This window comes from Belonocnema kinseyi, chromosome 9 (genome assembly GCF_010883055.1).
Source record: "Belonocnema kinseyi isolate 2016_QV_RU_SX_M_011 chromosome 9, B_treatae_v1, whole genome shotgun sequence".
NCBI lineage: Eukaryota > Metazoa > Arthropoda > Insecta > Hymenoptera > Cynipidae > Belonocnema > Belonocnema kinseyi.
The window spans coordinates 124,298,206-124,325,215 of record NC_046665.1 but is presented as its reverse complement, the minus strand read 5'-3'; the positions used below and the strand labels follow the sequence as shown (position 1 = coordinate 124,325,215).

Genomic DNA, 27,010 nt, shown 5'->3' with positions numbered 1-27,010 from the left:
TAAATTTTTAGTTAAAAATATTAATTTTGAACAACGAAAAAAATAATTTGCAACAAAATAGTTCAATTTTCCACGAAAGAAATGAATTTTCAACCAAATATGTAAATGAATTTTAAACCAAGAATATTGATTTTCTACAAAAAATAAAATAAAAACGAAATTTTAATAGCATACAAGTGCTTTTAAACAAATAGGTGAATTTTCAACTAAAAAATTACCTTTTTATCAAAATGGATAAATTAAATTTTTATGAAAAAAAAATAATTTTCAAACAAAAAATCAAACAGAAAGGCGTAAATTTCCAGGTAAAAAATTAATTTTTAACAAAGTTGGTAGTTCGAATTTGCAGCCATTGCATTTTCAACTAAAAGATTTGAATTCTAACAAAAAATGTTATAGTTGACATTTCTAACAAAAATTGTTTCAAATTTTTTCTAAATTCTCTTTTTAGGAACAAAATATAGATGAAATCGATTGAAATAAAATTGCAATTGCTATATAGTGTTTGAAAAATTTATTTTTAACAAACAGAAAAGAATATTCAACCAAATAGTTCAATTTTCAACCAAAAATGATAACTATTAAAATAAAAATGGAATAATTAATTTTGTGTACATGCTAAACAATTAACTTTAAACAACAAAAAAGAATGTTTAACAAACTAATTAAATTTTCAGCTAAAGAATTTGATTTTTAACAGAAAAAAAGAATTGTCAACAAAATAGTTTAATTTTAAACAAATTTTTAATCAAATAGTTCAATGTTTCGCCAAAGAAATGAATTTTCAAATAATAATATGAATTTTCTACCAAGAAGATTAACTTTTTACCAAAAAGAATAATTTTCAATAAAATAGATGAATTTTCAAGTAAAAAAGATCAATTTTTTAATAAAAATGAAATAGTTAAATTCTTAGTTGAACAAAAATTAATTTACAACAACAAAAAACCTCATTTTCAACAAAATAGTTTAATTTTTCACCAAAGAAATAAATTTTCAACCAAATACATAAATGAATTTTGAACCAATAAGATTTTCATCAAAAACAATAACTTTCATCAAAAAATTAATTTTCAAAAACAAAAGGGATCAATTTTCAATTTAAAAAATGAATTTTGAACAAAGTTTGGAGTTCAAATTTTTAAAAATTGCATTTTTAACTAAAAAATGAGATTTCTGAAAAAGAATGTAGTAGTTGATATTTCTACCAAAAGTATTTTAATTTTCTTAAACTGTTCAATTTAACCAAAATAGACGAATTTTAAACAAATTATGTAGTTACATTTTCGGATAAAACGAAAAAGTGCATCATAAGAAAAGTTCGAAATGACTCATTTCAAATCAACATTAGACCGTGTTTCAAATGTTCTTTCTTTATTTTGTTTTCTAATGAAAATTAATTTTGTCACTGAAAACTTAGGAATACTTACCTTTTCAGTTTAAAAAATTTATTATTAACAGGAAAGAAAGAATGGTAAACAAAATAGATCAATTTCCAACTAAAAATGATAATTTTTCAAACAAAAATGGAAAGTTAATTTTTAAGTATCAAAAATTAACTTTTAACAAACAAAAAATGAATTTTTAACCAATAAGATTCATTTTCAGCCAATAAGAATAACTTTCTGGTGAAAATTAGCAAATAAAAAATTAATTTAAAAAATAAGTTAAATTTTGAAGAAAAGAAATGATTTTTCAATCATGTATTCGATTTTCAACTGACAAAGGTTTTCCAAATTAAAGAAATGAATTTTGTACCAAGAAAATAAACTTTTTACCAAAAAAGAATAATTTTCAATAAAATAGATGAATTTTCAAGTAAAAAAGATAAATTTTTAATAAAAATGAAATAGTTAAACTTTTAGTTAAAAAAATTAAACCAAAAATTTGAATTTTCAACTAAAAAAATTACGTTTTTTTATCAAAATGGAGTAGTTAAATTTTCATTTTAAAAAATTGTCAAAACAAAATTGCGAAAATTTTCTATTAGAAAAATGAATTTTTTACAGCGTTTGTGCTTCAAATTTTCAACCCTTGCATTTTTAACTAAAAAATCAGAATTCTGAAAAAATGGAGTAGTTGATCTTTCTACCAAAAAATATTTTAGTTTAAAAACAAATTGTTAAATTCAACGAACAAAGGCAAATTTTAAACAAATTATTTACTTGAATTTTTAGATCAAACCAAATTGTTGAATTTTCAAGCTGAGAAGACGCTCGGGAAGTATACGTAAGTGTGATTTTGCACATGTGTGTGTGTGCGTACTTCTGGCCATAGAAAAGTGACCATTTTTGGTGAAGTCCATGCATTGCAGATTGGTCTCCTTATATCTATTCTCCATGAGATTCTCTTTCAATTGTTGGTATAATAAAAAACGTCTATTTTATCGAACTTATAAAGTATTTTATTATATTTGAGGTTATGTACACCGTTGGAACATTCTTAATAATAAAAAATAAAAACGTAACTTACACTTAGACGGTGCCCTATAAGAAATTAACAAGTTTTATCACGATCTTTTCTCGAATAATCCCTATGAGGCTTCTGTCTGTTGGAAAAAGTGCTCAAATAAGTAAGAACTTCTCTCTCACTCGGAGTTGAAACATTATCACTAATTAATGACACTTCGCTATCGACCACTTTCCACATTTCCGGCGGAAGTTCACCTGGACTGTGGCCTAACGTCGATCGATGAAGAAATTCGTAAATCGAATTAATATCAACACCATTTAATTCCTGAGGTGTCGGATGTTCTTCAAATAGTCGTATAAACAAGAGTGCTTTAGCGACTAAATTGTCATCTTCGGGCGAGAAATAAGAATGTAGCCAAAAATCGAGTGGATCATTTGAGTCGGACTTGAACGCTTTCGCTTGGACTGAATATTTATTTAACAGTGCTTTGATTGCTCCCAACGATTTATTTGGGATCGCTGCAGCAATTCGATTCAAATTTTGGTGTCCTTCGGTTTTCAAAATCTGCAGAAGCATTGCCTTCTCGGATCGACTCCAAATTTTCCGAATTGGTCGATCTTCGGTTGAATCCATTGTTTCCTTAAAAGATAGAACCCTTTTTTCATTTTGTAGAGAGTTATAAGATTTTAAATTAAATTTAGAAAAGAGTAATTACTTTTTTTTCTCGAACTTTGTGAGTCCAAAATTCACAAAATCCTCGGGATCGGTTCTGTTTGGTTATGTCAGGTTATGTTATCTAGTTGTAAATAAACCGAAACGACACGAGGGAGCGCTAGCTACTTCAGTCAAAATTCTGCGCAAATTCAAACGGGATAAATGAAAAATTGAGTTTTTTATATAAACGAATAATTATTATTTTTTTGTTTATATAAAAAAAGCAATAGTATCATTAATTTAGTTTTAAAATAAACAAATTTACATTTTAAGTGCATTTAGTCTTTATTGGGTTTTTATTAATTTTACAGATTTAAAATAATTATGCCTACTGAAAAAACGTTTCCGGGTTTACGCTTTTATAGAAAATTCGTCTTCTTGGACTGAAAATTCTAAAATTTGTTTTAATTTTTTTTCTTTCTTAACTGCAAAATCTGTTTTATTTATTATGGTTGAATTTAAAAATTTAAAACACTTTTCGATAGAAATATAAACTATTACATTTTTGTCAGAATTCTGATTCTTTAGTTAAAAATGCAATGATTGAAAATTTAAACTACAAACTTTGTTACAAATTCATTTGTCTAATTGAAAATGTACTTTTTTTAAAACTGTTTTTTTTTAATATTTTTGTACTGAAAATTTAACTATTCCATTTTGATAAAAAATGTAACTTTTTTAGTTGAAAATTGATCTTTTGGGGTAAAAAATTTAACTATTGGGTTCGAAATTTATTTTTCAGGTTGAAGATATATTGATTTAGTTGAAAATTAATTTCTGTGATTAAAGATTTTGTTGAAAAAGCAAGTATTTTGTTAAAATTAATCTTTTTGGCTAAAAATTCTTTTTTTTCTTAAAAATTAGGTTTTTTCATTAACAATTAATTTTTTTGTGAGTAGAAATTTAACTTTCTTTTTTTATTGAAAATTTAACTTTTCCATTTTTTCTTGAAAATTTACCTTTTTTAGTTAAAAAATCATCTATTTTATTATAAAACTTTTATTTTTTTGGTAAAAAGTTCATCTTCTTGGTACAAACATCACGATTGTATTTCAAAATTCATTTCTTTTATTTGGAAACCCTTTTTTTAAACGTAACTATTTTGTTGAAAGATTTATAAAAATTTGTTTGAATTGAAAATTCAACTTTTGCATTTTTGGTTGAAAATGTATCTTTTTTAGTTGAAAAATCAACTATTTGGTTAAAAAATCATTTCTTCTATTGAAAGTTTTACTTTTTTTTATTTAATTTCTTTTCACTGATAATTTAACTATTCTATTGTGTGTTGAAAATGTATCTTATTTAATTTAAAATTTAACTATATTTTTGAAAATTCATTTATTTTCCAAAAAATTTAGTTTTTTTGTAGTAAATTTTTTTATTGATTAGAAATGAATCATTTTGGTTAAAAATCAGTTTCTTTGACTGAAAATTTAATTCGTTTCTTAAAAATTAATTCTTTGTTAAAAGTTAATTTTTTGTATACAAAATGTATTATTCCATTTTTGTTGGAAAAGTTATTATTTCTAGTTAAAAATTGAATTATTTTGTTAACAATTCTTTTTTTTTTTCTGTTAGAAACGAAATTTTTTCGAACAGGAAATGTAGCAATTCCTAAGTTTCCAGTTTAAAACATTAAGTTTCAACCAATGAAAGAAAACAGTTTTTCTTAAAAATAATTAAATTTTTTAGCCAAAGAAGTAATTTTCCAACTTAAAAGACGCAACAAAAACAAAATTAATTTTGAAGCAAAAATAGTTTAGTCAAAATATGAATTTAAAAAAATTAAACAAATGAATTTACAACTAAAAAAAATATTTTTTAAATAGAATGGTTAACTATTTACATTAAGTAATACTGTGAATAATAATATATATTATTTTTTAAAATTTTATAGTTAAAAAAATTAATTTAAAAAAAAAACAAACACTTTTTTAACAACAGAAATTTATTTTTAATACTAAAACATATGATTAACTAATATGGAATGGTGCAATATTCAGTTAATACAATTAATTATAAATCAAGGACATGAAATAATTTTCAATAAAATCGTTCAGTTTTCAACTATAAAAGATATATATTTTTAACCAAAAACGAAATTGTTTAATTTTCAGTTTAAAAAAATTTATCAAAAAATGAGTTTTCTACAACATAGTTGATTTTTAACCAAAATAGATGAATTTTAAAAGAAAAATTGTCTACCAAAAAAGGTGAATTTTCAATAACATAGTAGAATTTTCAAAGGAAAACATAATTTTCTAACCAAAAAGATAAATTTTTAATAAAAAATGTGAATTTTCAACGAAAAGAGACGAATATGCTTTTTTTTACCTAAAACCCTAAATTTTCAATTCAAAAACAATGTAGATGAGAGGGAAAACGATGATTTCAATAAAAAATAATATTATTCGTATACATAAAAGTTCAGAAAAGTGATTTTAAATTAAAACTAAAGGAAACTCCCCTACCTTTTTGATCCTCGGCCCTCGGCGTGCAGACATCTTGCCAGCTGACGTCACAACTTCAAATACCCCCACTTGAAGCACCCACATTGATATTTTCACACTGCGCATGCGTTGCGCCGGCAACTGGATTGGTTACTGCTAGCGCGCTTATTTACAATGATTAAATATGCAAATCAATTGTTTACAACAAATTATAATTGTAAAATTTGTAAAGGTATTAAGCATAATTTAAAGTTTATATTTAAGATAAAAAAGATACTCTTTCCTTTAAATTTAAAACCGATTATTTATTTGTAAGGAGTTACACTGCCGTGCAAAAGTTTTAGACCACCTCTTTTTTATGACTGAATAAATTCTCTTAATTTTAATTATACCAGAGCTAAAATAATTTCTCTTCAAAAGGTTGATTGTTTTCGAAATTTTGTATAAAATAAACCCAGGGTGAAGCCAATTTGTCTAGTTTTTAAGTAGATATTGCAAAAATAGTGTAAATTTCAATGTTTTCTTAAATTTTCAATAACTTCCGAAATAGTCAACATTTTTCAATGTTCTTGGGCTCATTTTTGAAGCTTTTTTTGCCGCATTACAAAAGCTTATGAGTATAAATCGCAAAAATTTTATTTTTGGATTGAAGGAACTTGAATTTGTAACAAAAAAGTTGGGAAAATTGCAATATTATTTTTGGTAACAAAAATATTTTTGTAAAATATATGAAACATATAATCATGAAGTTTCAATGTAATTTCCTCAAAATATATATTTATTTAACTTTTATTCTGATTTGCCTACAGATGAGATGTTTTCAAATTTTTCCAAAACAATGAACCTTTTAAAGATAATGTTGTTTAACTCGTATTGGGATGTAAAATACTCGAATTCGCCACCTGGTGACAGAATCGGAAAGCCCTGAGCGTAGGTAAATTTTGACGGGAAGTATAGGCGAATATGCGAAAATAATTTTTCTAAAGGGATTAGAGTGTTTTTTTATAGTGAAACCGAGGAAAAAAATAAAAAGTTATAAATAAATAGTTACAAATAAAATAAATCAAACTTTATCAATGGAGTTTTTGCCACGAAAATCCAAGAGCAAAGTGTATTGTTGTGTGTTTAGTTGTTCTTCTATTGCTCGAAAGCATGAAACGGTTCGGTTTTTCTGAAATGTAAATAAACTCCTATTTAAAAAAATGTATGAAAAATCTTATAGTACATTTAAAGCATTTACTTATAGTATGGCTCGAGAAATAAAACAGAATAAAGTAAAAAATGCACGAAATTGAAACGGATTTTCAAGCTTGTTCCACTTTCAATAAAAAAGTTTGAAGAAAACGTTATAATCATCAAGTATTTATCGTTTTTATTCTTCAATAATTTTTCAGCATTCCGAGTGAAAATAATCAAAGCAGGTTCTAAATGAAAATATTATTTTAGGTACAAATATATCAACATAACCTCCAAATCTGAAAAAATGTTACTGCTGATTTTTCATTTCAAGTTGATATAAATGAAATTTTGCATTGAAATGACGATAGTTGATATTACATTGTAAATGTTTATGAGGGGAAAAATTGAAGAATTTATTATTTAGACAACAAGAGTTTTTAAATTCGAAGTTTGCAAACAAAATGCAATAATAGAAACTGAAGTTTCATTTTCCACCTCTTTTCCGCAAAACAGAAGATGTGCTGCATATAAAAGTCTTTCTCTTCTACGAATTTTCTACATGCCGGTGTAGATTTTATGAAATCATAAATTTGAGCCACATTGCTTTTGCCGCTAGTGGTGCGCTCAAGATTTCAGAATTCAGTCACAAAAAAAGAAGTGGCCTAAAACTTTTACACGGCATTGTAAATCAGACAATTATTTCAATATTTCACGTTATGAGTCTATTTTGTGACGCAGGAGTTGTTTCTTATAATTGTAACATTATTATTTATTGTGAACAATTCACTTGAACATTTAATCATTTGAAATAAGCGCGTCAAGAGTAACCACTTCGGTTGTCGACGCGACGCATGCGCAGTGTGAGCTTATTTCGATATTCGATAAAATTCGATTCGATCGTTTTGAACAGCCCCGTGGCAGTTGAGGTAGCGCCACGAACTTGGACTATTTTGACGATTGGAGAATAGCCTACAGTAATAGAAGTAGAAAGAATGTAGTCGATTCCTACTATACTACATTACTAACAAGGGGTTACCACTTTTCATATGAAGGAAGCAAATACTAGTTACAAATAAATGACTCCATAGATCGATTATTTATCGATTATTATGAGGGTTTTAGAATTTAGGTTGGTTTTTATTTCTTAGAAGGGCTCCTCTTCACAGTGTTAAAAAGCTTGACAGTTCATTCCAGTATATTTTCTCTTTTGAAGTAACAAAAATCATTGAAATTCATTCGTTTGGCTCATTTTTCATTGAAATTTCGCGAATTTAAAAATGCCTAAAACTTCCCAAAGTAAGAAGGCCAAAGGTAAGGCAGTCAAAAGTGACTTGCCAAAGCGTTCATCGGGTAAGAAGTTTCAGTTACAGTGGTACGATGAATACCCGGAATGGAGAAATTGGGTAAGACCAATTAAAAACGACAATTTGTTCTATTGTCGCGCTTGCAAAAAACCATTTTCTTGCAGTAAATCAAATATTGAATGTCACGAAAAAACTAAAGTACACGCAAAAGCATTTAGCTTGCTGAAATTTGACGAAGCACGCATTCTGTCGCAAACAGCTTCAGGTAAATTTCTCACTCGATCTGGCAGCACTGTTGAAGTTGAAGACTATTCAGTGTTAAACATGGCGGACCGCAAACCCGAGGAAATCGTAACCGAGTGTTCTCCCGAGAAAAAAGTTAAATCCGAGCTAGAAAAATGCGAAAACGACGTCAGTGTTCACAAGAGTGCAATAAGTCTGTCGAACTTTCAAATGAAACGACTTCTGAATGTAAATAGTGCAAGAAAGCAGGTTTTCGTTGAAGGGAACTTTGCCGGCCACGACAGTTCGGCGATTGTTATCCTCGAGAAGAAGAGCTTTCCGGTCGAAGAAATATTCCTCAACAGAGGCTTTTTCAACGAGGGAACCATCATTCGAAAGAATTATCGAAACGGGATTTATGGAAATTACGAGTGTTTCCCAACGCGGGAATATAACGGTACGGCTCTTGTGTTTACATTGGTGGTCAGCATTTTTATTTTCGCTAGTCACTAGACGAGTATCATTAGCATCTTTGGTAGCAACATTGAAAGGAAGCTAGCGATACGGACTCCTGCAGGGTTAGGAGAAATTTTTTTTTTTTTAATTTTTACATGTGCCGAAATAATCTGCCTTTTTTTTCACCAAAATTTCGGTACAAATAGCCCGTTTCCGGCTATATTTGTGCCGAAAAATGCTGCTATTTTTGTAGAAATTTCAGTACAGATAGCGAAAGTATAATTTTTTTATATTTTTGTTTTGTTTTAGTGAAGGGACAGAAATTTCCGAGTATTTTAGTCACAATCTGTTGAAATACTATTTTTAAGTTTACAGTTTGAAGTTCAATTTTGAACGCACCCGATTTTAAATGTGGACATTTGAACGTACTAGATTAAAATTATTCCTTCAATATTTTTAAGCATTTAAAATAAACTTCAATTCTTTTTTAAACTTTTATTTTTTGTCTATAAATTATCAAATTTTTTTTCAGTTAAAAATTCGTCTTTTTAGTAGAAAATTATCGTTATTGGTGGTAAATTTAACTATTTAAAAAAAAGACATGTATTTTATTGAAATTTTTCTTTTTGGATAGAAAATTAATTTTCGTGTTTAAAATCTCATTTTTTTTTTTTGAAAATTAATATAAATTAGTTAAAAATATAACTATTTTGTTTTAAATTCGGCTTTATTTAATTTTAAAAATTAAAAGTTTAATATCTCAAATCTTATTCATTATTTATTCCTTTCCTTATTTGAAAATTGAACTAAAAATTTTAATGTTCCGTTTTTTTGTTATAAATTTATCTTTTTTTGTAGAAAATGATCTTTCTTAGTGGAAAATTAAAAAATTTTTAGAAAATTAATTTTCGTGTTTAAAATTTTATATTTTTGGTTAAAAATGAATTTCTTCGGTTAAAAATGTAACTATTTTTTTTTTCAAATTCGACTTTATTTCTAATAAATTAATTTTTAAAAATAAAAAGTTTAATATTTCAAGTCTTATTTAAACTGTTATTTTTTAGTCAATAATTTATTAACATTATATCTTTTTTAATTAAAAATGAAATTGGTCTTATCTATTTTAAAATGAAATTTTCAATCTTTTAAAAGTAAAGAAAAATTAAAATTAAATTGTATGAAAATCCAACTATTTGTTGGAAAATGTATGTATTCTGTTGAAAATTCATGTTTTTGGTAGAAATTTATTTGTTTTGTTTGTTGAAAATTCATGTTTTGGTTGATAATTCATTTTCTTAGTTGAAAAATGAACTATTTTTTTGGTAGAAAATTAATTTACGTGTTTAAAATTTCATATATTTGGTTAAAAATTTATTTCGTTGAAAATATAAATTTTTTGTTTTAAATTCGGCTTTATTGCTAGTAAATTAATTAACAAAATAAAAAATTTAATATTTAAAATCTTATTAAAACTCTTATTCTTTAGTCTTTAAATTATTTTTAAAATATTGTTTATGTGAAAATTCAACCATTTGGTGGAAAATGTATGCATTATGTTAAAAATTTATATTTTTTAGGGGAAAATTTGAGCTTCTTAGTGTCAGTTTTAACTAGTTTTTCTTTTTTTATATGTTGTCTTTTTTATATAATTTTTTTTTGGTTTAAAAAAAATTAATACTTGGTTGATAATTCATTTCCTTAGTTGAAAATTGAACTGTTTTCTTTTAAAAAATTGAACTAAAAATTTTTATGTTACGTTTTTTGTTATAAATTTCTTTTTTCAGTTAAAAGTTCAACTATTTGGTTAAAAATGTATGTATTTTGTTGAATAAACGAATTTTTTTGTTTAGAAACTGATCTTTCTTGGTGGAAATTTTTTTAATTTTTGGTTAATTCATGATTTTTATTGAAAATTCGTCCTTTTTGGTAGAAAATTAATTTTTGTGTTTAAATTTCATATTATTCGTTAAAAATTAATATAATTTAATTAAAAATATAACTATTTTGTTTTAATTCGGCTTTATTGCTAGCAAATTAATTGACAAAATAAAAAGTTTCATATTTGAAATCTTATTCAAACTCTTATTCTTTAATCTTTAAATTATTATATAAAAAAATTATTAATGTGAAAATTCAACCATTTGATAGAAAATGTATGCATTATGTTGAAAATTTATATTTTTTAGGAGAAAATTTTATCCTTAGTGTCAAATTTAACTAGTTTTTCTTGGTTTTTTTGCTGATAAGTTGCCTTTTTGATTTAAACTTTTTTTCTTTTGTTAAAAATTAATGCTTTGTTTGATAATTTATTTTTTTAATTGAAAATTGAACTATTTTCTTGAAAAAAAAATGTTAACTGAAAATTTCAATGTTTCTTTTTTTTTGTTATAAATTTCTCTTTATTTTTGTAGAAAATGATCTTTTTTTTGTGGAAAATTGAACAATTTTTGGTTGATTCATGATTTTTATTTAAAAATTGTCTTTTTGGTAGAAAATTTTTTTTTTTTTCGTTGAAAATTCAACTATTTTTTAAAATTTAATTTTCTTTGGATGGAAATTAATTTTCTTTCGTTGAGAGTATAACTATTTTGTTTTAAATTCAGCTTTATTGTTAGTAAATTATTTTAAAAAATGACAAATTTCATATTTCAAATGTTATTCAAACTCTTATTTTTTAGTCAATAATTTATTTACATTTTATCTTTTTTAATTCAAAAGAAAATTGATCTGATCTATTTTCAAATGAAAAGTTTAAAATTTTAAAAGTAAAAAAACTTTAGTTCCTATTTGAACTATTATTTTTTAATCTTTAAATTATAAAATAAAATTCTATGAAAATTCAACTATTTGTTGGAAAATTCATCTTTTTGGTAGAAACTTATTTGTTTTGTTTGTTGAAAATTCATTTTTTGGTCGATAATTAATTTCCTTAGTTATAAATTTAACTGTTTTCTTGAAAAAAAATTTTTAACTGAAAATTTAAATGTTCCTTTTTTTGTTATAAATTTCTCTTTTTTAGTTAAAAGTTTAACTATTTGGTTAATAATGAATGTATTTTGTTCAATTAACGATTTTTTTATAGATTGATTTTTTAAAATATTTCTTTGTGGAAAATTTAACCATTTTTTGTTAATTTATGATTTTTATTGAAAATTTGTTGTTTTTTTTGGTAGAAAATTAATTTCTTTCGTTAAAAATTCAACTATTTTAAAAATTGTTATTTTATTTTGTTGAAAATTAATTTAATTAACTGATAATTTAAATTTTCAACTATATTGTTGAAAATCCATCTTTTCGGGAGAAAATTATCATTATTTGTGGAAAATTTATACTTGTTTTTTAAAAATGCATATATTTTATTTTATTTTTTATTTTTTGGTAAAAAATTAATTTTCGTGTTTAAAATTTCATATTTTGTGGATAAAAATTAATTTTATTTCGTTGAAAGTAAAACTATTTTGTACTAAATTCGGCTTTATTGTTAGTAAATTAATTTAGAAAAAGAAAAGTTTAATATTTCAAGTCTTATTCAAACTGTTATTTTTTAGTAAATAATTTATTAATATTTTATCTTTTTTAATTCAAAAGAAAATTGATTTTATCTATTTTAAAATGAAAAGTTTAATATTTTAAAAGTATCAAAAAAAAACTTTAATTCCTATTTAAACTATTATTTTTTAGTCTTTAAGTTATAAAAATAAAATTGTATAAAAATTCAACTATTTGGTAAAAAATGTATCTATTCTGTTAAAAAATCATCTTTTTAGTAGAAAATTATGCTCCTTGGGGGAAAATTTAAATTTTATGTTAAAAATTAATTTTTTGGTTGATAATTCATTTCTTTATTTGAAAATTTAACAATTTTCTTCAAAAAAAATGTTAACTCAACATTTGAATATTCCGATTTTTATTATAAATTTATCCTTTTCAGTTAAAAGTTTCACTATTTGGTTAAAAAGTTATGTATTTCAATGAATAATCGAATTTTTTGTGGAAATTTATCTTTCTTTATAGAAAATTTAACAATTAAAAAAAAAAAAATTTAATGAAAAACTCGTCTTTGGTACAAAATTAATTTTTTTCGTTGAAAATTCAACTGTTTTTAAACATTTTATTTTATTTAGTTGAAAATTAATTTAATTAATTGATAATTTAACGGTTCCATTTTTGATTATGAAACCTCTTATTTAATTTACATTCAACTATATTGTTAAAAATTCATATTTTTGTTCGAAAATTAATTTTTATGTTTAAAAATTCCTATTTTTGGTTAAAAATTAATTTCTTTGGTTGAAAATTTAACTATTTATTTTTGCTTGAAAATGTATCTTATTTATTTTTTAATGAAATGTCTTTAAATAATAATAAAAAAAATTATATAAAAATCCAACTGTTTGACGGAAAATATATGCATTCTGTGGAAAATTCACTTTTTTTAGTATAAAATTATGCTTCTTGCTGAAAATTCAAGTAGTTTTTTTTTTTTGAAATTCTTCCTCTTAGTAGAAACTTTTTTTTTAATTTCATGTTTTGGTTTTAAATTAATTTCCTCAGTTGAAAATTGAACTATTTTTCTGTTAACAAATTATCTTTTTTGGGTTAAAAATGCAACTATTTAATTAAAAATTCATTTACTTTGTTTAAAGTTTCAATGTTTGTAGAAAATTATCTTTCTTGGATAAAAATATAATTTATGTTTATGGATAATTATTTATTTTAATTATCATGGATAAAAATGTATTTTTTGGTGGCAAATGCAACTTCATGTTTCTAAAAATTAATCATTATTAATTGAAAATTCATTTCTTTTGTTGAAAATTGAACGTTTCTTTCAAATTAATTTTTTAACTGAAAAAGTTTTCCATCCTATTTTTAGAAAATTCAACTTTTAAAAAATTTTGTTCCTCTTCTGCCTCCTTTTTCTATTTATATACAAAATTTTTATATTTTTGGCTAAGAATGTGCATGTTTTAGATAAAAATGTTATTATTCGTTTGAAAAATTAATTTTCTTTTTTTAATAATTCAACAATTTCATGAAAAAGTCATCGTTTATTATTGAAAATGTACTTTTTTTTTCTTAAAATGTCAACTGTTTCTAAAATATTCATATTTTTGGATCAGAAATTTACTTCTCTTATTGAAATTCATATTTTCGGTTTAAAAATTCAATAATTTAGTTGAATTTTTATTCTTTTCCAACTGAAAAATCTATTTTTGTTTGAAAATTCAACTCTTTTTGTTGAAAAATGTTTTTTTTTTTCGTTTAAAAATTCACCTTTCAGTAGAAAATGAATTTTTTCTGAAAAAATGCAACTGTTTTGTTGAAAATTCACCTTGTTTGTCGTTTTTGCATGCCGATTTAACAGTTTGGTAGAAAATTGAATTATTTGGTGGAAAAATTGCGTATTTTGTTGAAATTTTGACTTTTTAGGCAGAAAATCAATTTTTTGATGAAAAAAAATTATATTGTTGAAAATTCCACAATTTTGTTGAAAATTTATACTTCGTGGTTGAAAATTTAACTATTCTGTTAAAAATTGATTTTTTTGATATAACAATCCATCTCATGTCAGAAAATTAATTTTCTTGGTTGACCAAAAAATGACCCGGAATTTAATTTTAAAAACCGGGAATTTACTTCCGATCGCAGTAAAATTCAAGTTTTAAATATTTTAATAATTTTTTTGACATTAGAAAAGTGATTTCTACTTTATATACAATTTATTTATTTAGAAATTAAAATAGTTTCTTGAACATTTATTTACTTCGTGCAAAATTCGCTTTTTTTTGTAGAAAATTATTTTTTATTGTTGAAAATTCATAAGTTTCGTCGAAAATTGATCTTTTTTTGTTTAAAATTCAATAATTTTAATGAAAATTTGTCATTTGATTTTAAAATTCAATTGTTTCGTTGAAAAAACCACAGATTTAGTTAAAAATTGATTTTTTTTATTACCTTTTTCTTTACAAGTTAATCTCCTTGTTTAAAAATTCTTCTTTTCGGATAAAAATTTAAGTTTTAAACTAAAATATTTATCATCCCGAAAATTTAATTATTTTGTTGAAATTTTTTTTAATTTTTAGTACAAAATTATTTTGTTTTTTAAACTAAAAATGTAACTATTGATTTTTCGACTAAAAATTTAATGATTCAATTTCTAGTGGAAAATTCGTATTTTTTTGTGAAAATTAATCTTCTGGGTTGAAAATTATTCTTTTTGATAAAAAATTCAATTGTTCTTGTTAAAGATTCAAAATTGTAGCTAAAAATTCCTCTTTCTCGTTTAAAGTTTAACTATTCCAGTTAAATATTTACAATTTTATTTGAAAATGTAACTATTTTTTATTAAAGTTAGTTTTTTCTTTAAAGTAATTTTTTAAATTGAAAATTCAACTTATTATAATTGAAAATTCCATAGTCGCCGTTGAAGATGTTTTTTTTTTTTTTTAGTTGAAAACTCTTGTTTGGTTTAGGATTAATTTTTTTAAAGTAAAAATTTTACTATTCCAGAAAATTAATCTTTTAATTTAAAAATAAATCTTTGTTTAAAAGTGTAGCCTTTTCGTTTAAAATTGAACTTTTCCAGTTGAAGATTTATAATTTTATTTAAAAATTCCTCACTTTGGTTGAATTGAACTATTTTGTTGAAAATCCGTTTTTGTTGTTGTTGTTGTTGTTGAAAATTGATTTCTTCAACTAAAACTTTAACTATTTCATTTTTTTCTATAAAAAAAATGATATTTTGTAGAAGTGTTTGTTTTAAATTTAAAATTAAATTTTTTAATTAATAAAAATTACTATTTTCTACTTAATATTAAACTATCATTTTTTTTTCCTATTTTAAAGGTATAAATGCGACTGTAATTCATCCCGCTTCTCAATCACACCTGGACAAGTATTCGGTGAAAGAACTTCATCTTGTGGAGGAAACCTACGAGACCTACAAAAATATTACTCTTCCTCACATAGAGTCTCAACAATTTTCCTTAGAGGTAAGATTTTTTCACCCCCCCCCCCACCCTCTTAATGTACGTAATTTTTATTTTCCAAACATTTTTGCCAGTTATTGCTAATAAATACATTTTAATCTTATAATTATTTTAACATAGAATCTTTTACAAACAGAATTAAACAGTATTTCAAAAAGAAATAAAAAATTTTAATTTATTTTATGCCTTTTCTACTGTAAAAGATGAATTTTTAACAAAATACTTGATTTTTCAACAAAATAGTTAAATTTTTAACGTAATAGTTGAATTTTTAACGTAAAAAAATAAATTCCCAAGAAAAAAGTGTCATAGTTTATATTTCAATAAAAAAAGATTAAATTTGTGCAAAAGAAAAAAGAATTTTAAAGCCAGAAAGACGACTTTTCCAAAAATAAAGATTTTTCACACAAGAAAGAAATAAAAGTTTATCGAATATATCTGGTTAAAAATGAACTTTTATAAAATGAATATTTTCGGGTTGAAAATTAAATTTTTTGGTAGAAAATAATTTATCTCTTTTGGTTTTTCTTTTTTTTTTCGTTTTTCCAATCATTCAGTTTAGAGTGCGTTATCGAATTCTTTTGGCTTAACTTAAATTTCTCTAAATTCATTCCAAGTTTACGGAAATGAATGGAGTTTTTTTATTTAAAAAAAAATTGTCAAATTCTTTTGAATTGTTTTGAATTTAAATGAAGTGGTTTTAAAATATACAGGAAATTTTCAACTGAATAAGAAGATAATATTTCAAGAAAACATGGAAAAGTTAAATTTTCAGTTAAAAAATTGATTTTCAACAACAAAATTATTTGTTTTTAAAATAGTTCAATTTTTAACCAAAAATTTGAACAACAAAATACATTTTTAGTTTAATTGTCAACTAAAACTGATAAATTTTCAACCAAAAATCAAATGGTTAAATTCTCAGTAAATTCTTTCTTGAATTTTGAAACTGAAAGAGACGAATTCTTTAATAAAACATTTGCATTTTCAACTAAGAAATACGAATTTTCAACAAAATACATCAAATTGTGATCAAATAGTTGAATTTTCTACCAGAAAAACGAATTTTTTAGTTTATATTTTTTTCATATCTATTTTTCTTAAAATAATTTGCTAAATTTTTTAATTAAAAAAGATCCATTTTTATCCCAAAATTTACTCAATTTCAACCAAGAAGTTGAATTTTTAATCTAAAAGATGAATTAAAAAAAATGTAATTTTAGATATTTTATGAAAACAAATTTTAATATTTAAATATTTTTAATTTTAAATTTTCTACAAAAGATTTGAATTTGAAACCTTAAAATATTGAGTTTTTCGCAAAAAAGTTGAATTTTCAGTTAAAAAAAAATCGACTTTCAACTAAAACTATGAATCTGTAACAAAAAAAATTAACTTTAAAGTAAGTAATTAAAATTTCAACCGAGGAGTTGTTATTTAAATAAAAAAGGATTTAATTAAAAGTGAAAAAGATTTTTTTTGACAAAGACGATTTTTCAATCAAATTAACCAAACAGGTCAAACAAAAAAATTAATTTTTTACAAAATAGTTCAATTTTCAAGCATAAGACAATTTTTTTTTACCTAATAGTTGAATTTTCAACGAAAAAGGTACTTTTCAACCGTGAAAGATGACTTTTTTAATGAAAAAAGACGAATTTTTAATTAAAAAAATGAACAAGTCACCAAAAGATTGATATTATACCACAAAAGAAAAGCATTTTATCGGGAATTTTTTAAAACCGGGAAAATACGGGAAATGACAGTAAACTTATTTTTCGACCGGGAATTAAAAAAATTTTTAGAAGAAAAACAATCGGTTCAACTTTCTTTGATTTGAATCTTTTTTAAAATATTTAAAATATTTATATTTTTTAGAATTTTCAGATTTTAACGTTAAAACTAAAACTGTTTCGATTGAAAAGTCTTATTGGTTAAACAAACGCAAACGCCCGATTCAAAATTTATAAATTTTTTGAAATGTTAAAATAACTTCAAAATAATATATTTATAATCAAAGGATTTTATTTAATTAAAAATATTATTTTAGTCTAAAATATTCCATTTTTAAACATTTCAATTTGAAACTTTTCACTTAAGAAAAAGAACAATTACTGAATATTTAGAAATATCGGACTTTTCATGAAAAATCAGTAATTATAAATTGAATATTCAAAACTGAACGTTGAACGTTTCAATTTTAATTGTGCAATTAAAAAAATTTTATTTGTATATCAAATTGTTTGAAAAATTAAAAAATGAATTAAAAATTCGAAACGATTTTTAATCATTTAAACGAAGTTTCTACGTGTATCAACAAAATCCGGCTATTCGTACCAAAATTTCGGCTTCAGAAGAAAAAAAGAATTCTAGAAAAATTGAAAATGATTTTTTATTTCGAAAAATTAATTTGAAGAGAATATTCAAAAATTTGTAGAAAAAATTTGAATAATTTTGAAACGTGTTTAGAAGTTCTGAAAAAATTCTGAAATAATTAAAAATTTGGAAAAATGTCAATGTAAATTTCTCAAGACTTTGAAGCATTTTGAGGATTTTTAAACTATTTAAAATAAGAACTTTTAATTTAATGTGTAAATTATTGAGAATTTGAATAGTTTTTCAAATTAAAAAACTTTTAAACGTCAGTTTTAAAAGTTAAAAATTCAAGAGTTCCACTTTGAGTGCTTTAATTTACCGTCAAAAATATTTAGGATCCGGGAAATAACCGGGAATAAAATCAATAAAATACAACAAAATACTTTTATTTTCATTTATTTGTTTTTTTTTTTTTTTTGTTAAGCAGTAGATTTTAAACAGAAAATTTAACAATTCTATTTTCGGTTTAAAAAATATATTTTTGGATGAAAATTTGTATTTAGCATTTAAAGATTAAACTATTTGTTTCAAAAATTTATATACTTTGTAAAAAATTCGCCTTTTTGTAGAAAATTAATCTTTATGGTTGAAAATTTAAAATTTTCGCTTAAAATTCAACTATATCAGTTGAAGATTCATCATTTCAGTTAAGAATGCATCAGTTTGGTTGAAAAATTAATTTCTTTAACTAAAAATGTAACTGTTTCATTTTTTAGTTGAAAATTGATATTTTGTAGTTAAAAATTCAAAAATTTGGATGAAAATTTGCATTTTTTAATTAAAAATTCAACTATTTCATTGAAAATCTACATATTTTGTAAAAAATAGAATAAAAATTCAATTATTCCAGTTGAAAATTTATCATTTTAGTTGAAAATTCATCTTTTAGGCTGGATAAAAATTACTAAACTATAAATTAATAAACTGTTTTCAATTTCAAAATAACTTTAAAATAACATATTTATCAGCGAAAGATTTTATTAAATTAAAAATATTATTTCAGTCTAAAATATTCCATTTCTAAACAATTCAATTTGAAGTTTTTCACTTAAAAAGAACAATTTCTTAATATTTAGAAATTTCGGACTTTTCATTAAAAACCAGTAATTATAAATTAAATATTCGAAACGAAATAAAAAAAATAAACTTTGAACGTTACAATTTTAATTGTTCGGTTTAAAAAAAAATTCTAAGTCAAATTCGGAAAATTAATTTGAAGAGAATACTTAAAAAGATTTGCGAAATTATTAAAAATGAATTTGAAGGATTTTAAGGTCATTTTTTCAATTTCGCAGGATTTTAAAAAATTTGTAAAAAAAATTTTAGTAAAAATTTGAAATATTTTAAAAGATGTTTAGAAGTTCTGAAAAGTTTTGAAATAATTAAAAATTTGCAAAAATATAAAACAACATGTAAATGCTAAAGATTGAAAAGTGTTAGTAGCTTCCATTTTACATGTGTAAATTATTTAGGCTTTAATTTGCAGCTCCGTTTTTATTACTTCAAATAGAAAAGTTTTTGGCTCTAGTGTTCGATTTTTTAAATTTCATTGACCTTGAAAAATGTTTGCCACCCTGAAAAATTGAATTTTCAAACCAAAAATATGACTTCACCAGAGAATTAATATTCCGCGAAAATGACGCATTTTTACCCAAAAAAAATGAAATTTCAAATCAAGAAAATTATATTTATTTCATAGAAAAAGGAGAGTTTTCAGCTAAAAAAATAAATCCTAAAAAACGTGGAAAAGTTGTGTTTTCAGTTAGAAAATCAATTTTAAACCGAAAAATAGGCTTTTTCGCTAAACAATTAATTTTTCAGTAGAAGACATTTTCAGACAGAAGACTAAAAAATTAATTTTTATCAATGTATAATTTTTACCCCCGTAGTTAAATTTTCATTTAAAAAAAATTACTAAAACAGTTCAGTCTAAATCAAAAAGATAAATTTTCAAAAAAGTTTAATTCTCTGTTAAGAAATATTTCAGTTGACTTTTTACTATCAAAATATGAATTTTTAAACAAAAAAAAAAAAAATAAGTTTCTATGAAAAAAATGGATTTTCAATAGAAAAAGACGAATTTCTTTGAACTAAATAATATGAATTTTAAAAAAAGTAGTAGAATTTTTAACAAAGAATTACTTTATAACAAAATTGTGGAATTTTCTACGAAATAACATTTTTATCCAAGAAAGATAAAATTTCTACTAAAATAGATGAATTTTTATTTAGAAAATAAATAAATAATTTAATTTCATCCAAAAAAGATTTTCGTTGACTTTTTCACGATCAAAATATGAATTTCTAAACAAGAAATAAGTGAAATAATCATACGAATTTTTAATAAAAAGAATGACTTTTTCACCAATTTTTTTTATTCTTTATTAAATAGTTGCATTTTTATTCCAGAAAGATGGAATTTCTCTTAAAATAGATGAATTTTGATTTGAGAAAAATTTTTTTTAATATTTAAATTTTCATTAAAAAAATATTTCACTTGACTTTTGAAGATGAAAATATGAATTTTTTAACAAAAATTAGTTTCTACGAGAAAAAATTTGAATTTTCAATCAAAAACGAAGAATTTTTAATAAAAAACGAAAAAAATAAATTTTTAACATTCAAATTTCATGCAGAAAAGATTTTAGTTTATTTTCTAACACCAAAATATAAATTTAAAAAATTTTAATTTTCTACGAAATAGTTAAATTTTTAACAAAATTTTTGAATTTTCAACTAAACAGTTGCATTTTTGTTCAAGAAGAATGAAAATTATCTTAAAATATATGAATTCTTAATTTAAAAAAAAAATTTAAAAGTGTTTTCGTCCAAAAAAAAGATTTCAGCTACAAAATATGAATGTTAAAAAAAGGTTAATTTTTTACGAAAATAGTTTAATTTTTAGCCCAAAAAGACGAATTTTTAACAAAAAAATTAACTTTTCAGCCAAAAAAGATGTCTAAGAAAATTGTTAAACAAATGTAAACGCTCTTTTGAAAATTTATAAAATATTTTTAATTTGTAAATAACTTCAAAAAAATGTTTTCATAATCAAAGGCTTTTATTAAATTTCAAATATTATTTTAGTCTAATATATTCCATTTTTAAACGATTAATTTTAAGATAAAATTTGAAAAGATTTAGAAAGATGTACAAAATTATCAAAAATAAATTTTAAACCATTTTTAATTTTTTACTTTATTAATTTTATTTAAATTATAGGATTTTGAATAATTTTAAATGCATTGATTAATACTTAAATTTATATAATTGAAAATGATGTTGTGGATTTATATTTTTATAACTAAATTTGAATTTTTGAACTCTATAATTGATCTAAAAGTTAAAAAAAAATTTATTTGACAGTTGAACTGCTTTTAATTTAAAATTGGTAATTTGAATACAACATTTTTTAATTTAAAAACTTTTAAACTTCAGTTTTAAAACTTAAGATTCAAGAGTTCGTTTTTGAGTCCTTTAATTTGAATTTTTTTTCTTTGATTTAAGCGGCCATCCTGAAAATAGTATTCAGAAAAACCGGGAAATGACCAGGAATTTATTTTTTGACCTGGAATTTTACAAAATTTTTAGAACAAAAATTTTGTCCAGCTTTGATTTCAACCGTTTTTAAATAATTTCCTAAATTGTGATTTTTATCAATTATTATATCATTTAGTTTTAAATTCTTAATTCGACAATCTTTTACTTTAGAAATTTTCCATTTTAGATTTTTAATTTATAAGAATATATTTTAATTTAAAGAATTTTAAAATGCAGTTTTAAAGGTTTTTTATAAAAAAGAGGGTGGCCGGCCGGACCGGGAAACCGGGAATTTTACAAGTTTATAAGTGAAATTGTTAAATTTTGACGCATAAATAACAATTGAAGACCTACTATTTGCAGCAAAAATTTGAGTCATTTTGAATAGATTCCAAATTAATTAAAAACTTGAAATTATTTCAAGTAATTTAAACAACGTGTGTTAACATTTTTTTCAGAACTTGTAAATATATTTTAAAATTAATCGAAATTTTCCTACAATTTTTGAAAATCCAGCAAATTAAACAAAATCCTTAAAATCTTCGATGTTCTTCTTTGATAATTTTTTTAATCTTTTAAAATCATCTTAAAGTTTCTCTTACAATGATTTTTCAAAGTGAAAAATCATTTTCGATTTTCCTAAGATTCTCAAGAAAATTTTTATTCTTTTGTAGTCTTTCACAATTCTTAAAAAAATTCTAAATTTGTTGTTTGACATCTGCAAAAATCTAAATTTTATTTTAAATTCGGCTGATTTTCTAAAAGTTATATTAAAAATTCAATTTATTTTGAAATATATTTCAAAGTTCGAACAAAAAATTCAAAAATGATTTTGAATTTGGAAAAATTTAAAACCACTTGTAGATTTTTCAAGATTTTGAAATCAAATTTTAAAGATTTTGAAGGATGCCTAGACTGTTTAAAATAAAAATAAATGAACTTCTAATTTAAAAACTGTTAAGTTGAAAAACTTATTTTTCAATTTTTAATATCTAGCTTAAAACTCTATAATTTATAAAAGTTCTAAATTTTTCAGTTTATCTGCATTTCTTAAAAAAATTTCAATTAAAAAGTGTCATACTTTTTGGTTCACAGTTTTGCGATTTTGCTGAAAATTTAACTATTTCGCAAAAAAATTTACTTTTTTGTTTAAATTTAATATTTTTTAGTGTTGTATTTCAAATCTTTTTTTGAGTTTGCCTTTTTTTATGTAAAAATCACCTGCTTAAGTAGAATTTTCATCTTTCTTGGATAAAAATGCAAGAGTTTGGTTGAAAATTAAACAATTTGGTTAAAAAATTATACTTTTTTTATTAAAAGTTCTGATATTTTGTTGAAAATTTAATTATTTCGCAAAAAAATTTACTTTTTTGTTTTAAATTTAACATTTTAGTGTGCAAATTTGCTAAAAATTACCCAAAAAATTTTAAAAAATTACCCAAAAAGGGTTAAAAATTCAACTCTTTGTAAAATATTACGCTTTTATTTGAAATTCATATTTTGTTGCTGATAAGTTAACTGAATTCGTTATTGGATGAACACTATTTTTTATGAACATTTGTCTTTTTGATTTAAAAGTTCTTTATTTTTTAATAGAAACATTGCATCTTTCTTGGATAAAAATGTCACTGTTTTGTTGAAAATTTAATTATTTCGCAAAAAAATTTACTCTTTTGTTTAAATTTAACATTTTAGTGTTGAAAAGAGAACAGAAATCTTTTCACGGAATTTTTTTTTAACTTATTTTTTGTTAAAAAAAAAATCATATTTCGATCTTGAAAAGTCAACTAAAATTTTTTTTTGATGAAAATTCAATTCTTTTTTTTGCGTTTGTCTCTTTTATTAAAAAATTCACCTGGTTTAGTAGAATTTTGATCATTCTTGGAAAAAAGATCCAAGAGTTTGGGTCAAAATTAAACAATTTTGTTGAAAAGTCATACTGTTTGGTTAAAAAGTTCTGCTATTTTGTTGAAAATTTAATTATTGCGCAAAAAAATTTACTTTTTGTTTAAATTTTATATTTTAGTATTGAAATTTAACTCTTTTTTTTTTTATTTTGTCTTTTTTATTTAAAAACTCACCTGGTTTAGTAGAATTTTCATCTTTCTTGGATAAAAATGCAAGAGTTTGGTTGAAAATTAAACAATTTTGTTGAAAAGTCATAGATTTTGGTTAAAAAGTTAAAAATGAAATAATTTCCTTGGTTTGAAATTTCATTTTTGTTGGGTAAAAATACATCAGTTTCGTGAAAAATTAATTTTTCTCTGAAAAGTCATATTTATTATTTAAAAGGTCAATAATTTTGCTAAAATTCCTATTTATTTGTGGAAAAATTGTCTTTTAGGTTTAAAATTTTTCTTGTATAAATTTCTTTTTCTTTTGTATTGAAATATAAACTATGACACTTTTCAAAAAATCAAGGACTGTCAGAATTTCGTTGAAAATCCATCTTTTTTTTAATAAGTGTTCTATTGTTATTTATAAATTCATTTTTTTTTTTAATTTGCAGGATTTTGTAAAAGTTATAGTAAAAATTTAATTAATTTGAAAATATATTTCAAAGTTCTAACAAAAAATTGAAAAATGATTTTGAATTTGGAAAAATTTAAAACCACATCTAGATTTTTCAAGATTTTGAAATAAAATTTTAAAGCTTTTGCATAATGCCTAGACTATTTAAAATAAAAATAATTTATCTTCTAATTTAAGAACTGTTAAGTTAAAAAATTATTTTTTAATTTTTAATATGTCCATCTTAAAATTACTTAAAATAATATAATTTCGAAAATTTTTAAAGTTCTAAATTTCGCTGTTAATTAAAAAAAAAAAAACTTTTAAACTTCAATTTGTTTATTGTTTATTATTTTATACGGAAATATGTTTAGAATATAGTTTAATTTAAAAAATTTCATTGGCCGTGAAAAATGTTTGGGAACCGGGAAATGACCGGGAATTTTTTTTTTCTTCGATTAAAACGGCCACTTGGAGTATATAATAATAAATATTTCTGGATATTTGTACTTTTAGTGGGTTGATAATATTCTGGCACACAGAGCGGAAGCCGACAGAATAATTTACGAGGATAAGAATAAAGAAACGGGATTTTTGATGCTACCTGACCTAAAATGGGATGGGAATCCGGAATCTTTGACTGTTTTGGCATTGGCTATTAAGAGAATTAAGTCGATCAGAGAGTTGAATGCTTCTCACTTGCCTTTACTAAAAAACATCCAAAAGGCCGGGATTGAGACGATTTTGAAGAAATACAACGTCCCAGCATCTCGCCTCCGAATTTACTTGCATTATCGACCTTCTTATTACCATCTTCATGTCCATTTTACATATCTCATGTTCGAAAGTCAAGGTATGTATTTTCCTTTTTAATTAATTACATTTTTATTTTCAACAAAATGAAAAGAAAACTTTTTTTTTAAATATTCGAATTTTTCAAGAACGAAAATTCCAACAAAGTTGTTGAATTTTCAACTGTTAATTTAATTTCTAACAAAATAGTTTAATTTGTAACTATATACTTGATTTTTCAGCTTGCGAAGGTATATTTTTAACCAGAAAAGTTTAATTTGCACCAAAAAAAAAAAAATTTTTTTTACCAAGAAAGATAGCTTTTCTACCAAAAAAGTTGAACTTCTTAGCAAAATAATTACATGTTCAACAAAATAGTTTGATTTTCAACCAAGAAGATTAATTTTCTTCCAAAAATATGAATTTTCAACTATATAGTTTGAACAATGGATTTAATTTTAGTCAACATTTTAATTAATTGATTTTTAGATTATACTTTTTTCATTTCCAAAATTTTTAAACTAAATAGTTGATTTTTTAAACTGAAAAATTCAATTTTTAACCAGAAATTAAGAATATAATTTTATTCAAGAGATTTAATTATTATTTTTAAAAACAAATTCTATACAAAATTGTTGAATTTTCTACTATATTGACAAATTTTCAATAAAACAGTTACATTTTTAGTTTAAAAAATGAGAATTTTTTATCCTAAAAGATAAATGCATAAAAAAAACAGTCGAATTTTCAATTTAAAAAAATTAATTTTTAACAAAATTGTTGAATTTTCAAAAAAACAGTTGAACTGTCGAAAAAAAAATGAATACAAAAAATAATTTTAACCAAAATCCAAGTAGTTTAAATTTCAAGCCAAAAAGGCAAAATTTTTGTAAGAAGGCAGTTGATTTTTCAGCCAGAAAAGTTAAATTTTTAACCAAAAAGTTCATTTTCAACCAAGAAAGATAAATTAAAAAAAATAATAATTTTCAATACAAGAAGACTAATTTTCTACCAAAAATATGAATTTTTAACGAATTAAGTACATTTTCAACTATATAGTTTAAACAATGGATGTGATTTTAGTCAACATTTTAATTAATTGATTTTTAGATTATACTTTTTTCATTTCCAAAATTTTTAAACTAAATAGTTGATTTTTTAAACTGAAAAATTCAATTTTTAACCAGAAATTAAGAATATAATTTTATTCAAGAGAATTAATTATTATTTTAAAAAACAAATTCTATAACAAATTGTTGAATTTTCTACTATATTAACAAATTTTCAATAAAACAGTTACATTTTTAGTTTAAAAAATGAGAATTTTTCATCCTAAAAGATAAATGCATAAAAAAAACAGTCGAATTTTCAATTTAAAAAAATTAGTTTTTAACAAAATAGTTGAATTTTCAACCAAGAAAGATAAATTAAAAAAAGAAAAAAAAATTTCAATACAAGAAGACTAATTTTCTACCAAAAATATGAATTTTCAACGAATTAAATACATTTTCAACTATATAGTTTAAACAATGGATGTGAATCTAGTCAACATTTTAATTAATTGATTTTTAGATTATACTTTTGTCATTTACAAAATTTTTCAAATACATAATTGATTTTTGAAACTAAAAAGATCAATTTTGAACCAACAATGAAGTAGATAATTTTTATTCAATAAAATTAATTATTATTTTTAAAATGAATTCTATAACAAATTGTTGATTTTTCTACTAAATTCATGAATTAAAAAAATAGTTAAATTTGTTAAAAAATGAATTCAATCAATTATTTTAATTTCAGCGAAATTATTTCATGAAATATTAATTAAAAAATCATCAATTAGCAACAAAAAAAAATTGCCGCATTATAAAATAAATTAATCATAAATTAATAATCAGTTAACTATGTTCAGCAGTTCTAAATTTCGAGAATTGAAATTTAGTGAATTTTAGTTTCGGATATTTTTAAATTCGTGATTTTATTTTTTGTCAATAAAAAATCTTGTAATTATTTGAAATTTTGGAAAAGAACTGGAGGTGAACTTTAACAAAAAAATTATATT

The 27,010-nt window shown here is 22.4% G+C and overlaps 2 protein-coding genes across 3 annotated transcripts in view; one reads left to right on the top strand and one right to left on the bottom strand.

Annotated features, from left to right (window-relative positions):
- Nucleotides 1-2,382: 2,382 nt before the first annotated feature.
- LOC117179481 lies at nucleotides 2,383-5,751 on the bottom strand. Of its 2 annotated transcripts, none has more exons than XM_033371337.1 (3): nucleotides 5,598-5,751; nucleotides 3,128-3,265; nucleotides 2,383-3,067 (listed from the first exon to the last, which is right to left on the bottom strand). In XM_033371337.1, the coding sequence occupies exon 3, from the start codon at nucleotides 3,043-3,045 to the stop codon at nucleotides 2,497-2,499; it is 549 nt and encodes a 182-aa protein (XP_033227228.1). In that variant the 5' UTR covers nucleotides 3,046-3,067; nucleotides 3,128-3,265; nucleotides 5,598-5,751; the 3' UTR covers nucleotides 2,383-2,496. The 2 variants fall into 2 exon arrangements, with proteins under 2 accessions (XP_033227228.1, XP_033227227.1); XM_033371336.1 differs by having other exon boundaries at nucleotides 2,383-3,051.
- Nucleotides 5,752-7,915: 2,164 nt separating this feature from the next.
- The window catches only part of LOC117179480 (m7GpppX diphosphatase), a 20,631-nt gene continuing 1,536 nt past the window's right edge, over nucleotides 7,916-27,010 (top strand). The window contains exons 1-3 of the mRNA XM_033371335.1: nucleotides 7,916-8,738; nucleotides 15,587-15,732; nucleotides 24,673-25,009. Coding sequence (XP_033227226.1) covers nucleotides 8,033-8,738; nucleotides 15,587-15,732; nucleotides 24,673-25,009 — 1,189 coding nt within the window. The 5' untranslated portion in view covers nucleotides 7,916-8,032. The remainder of the gene's footprint in view (nucleotides 8,739-15,586; nucleotides 15,733-24,672; nucleotides 25,010-27,010) is intronic.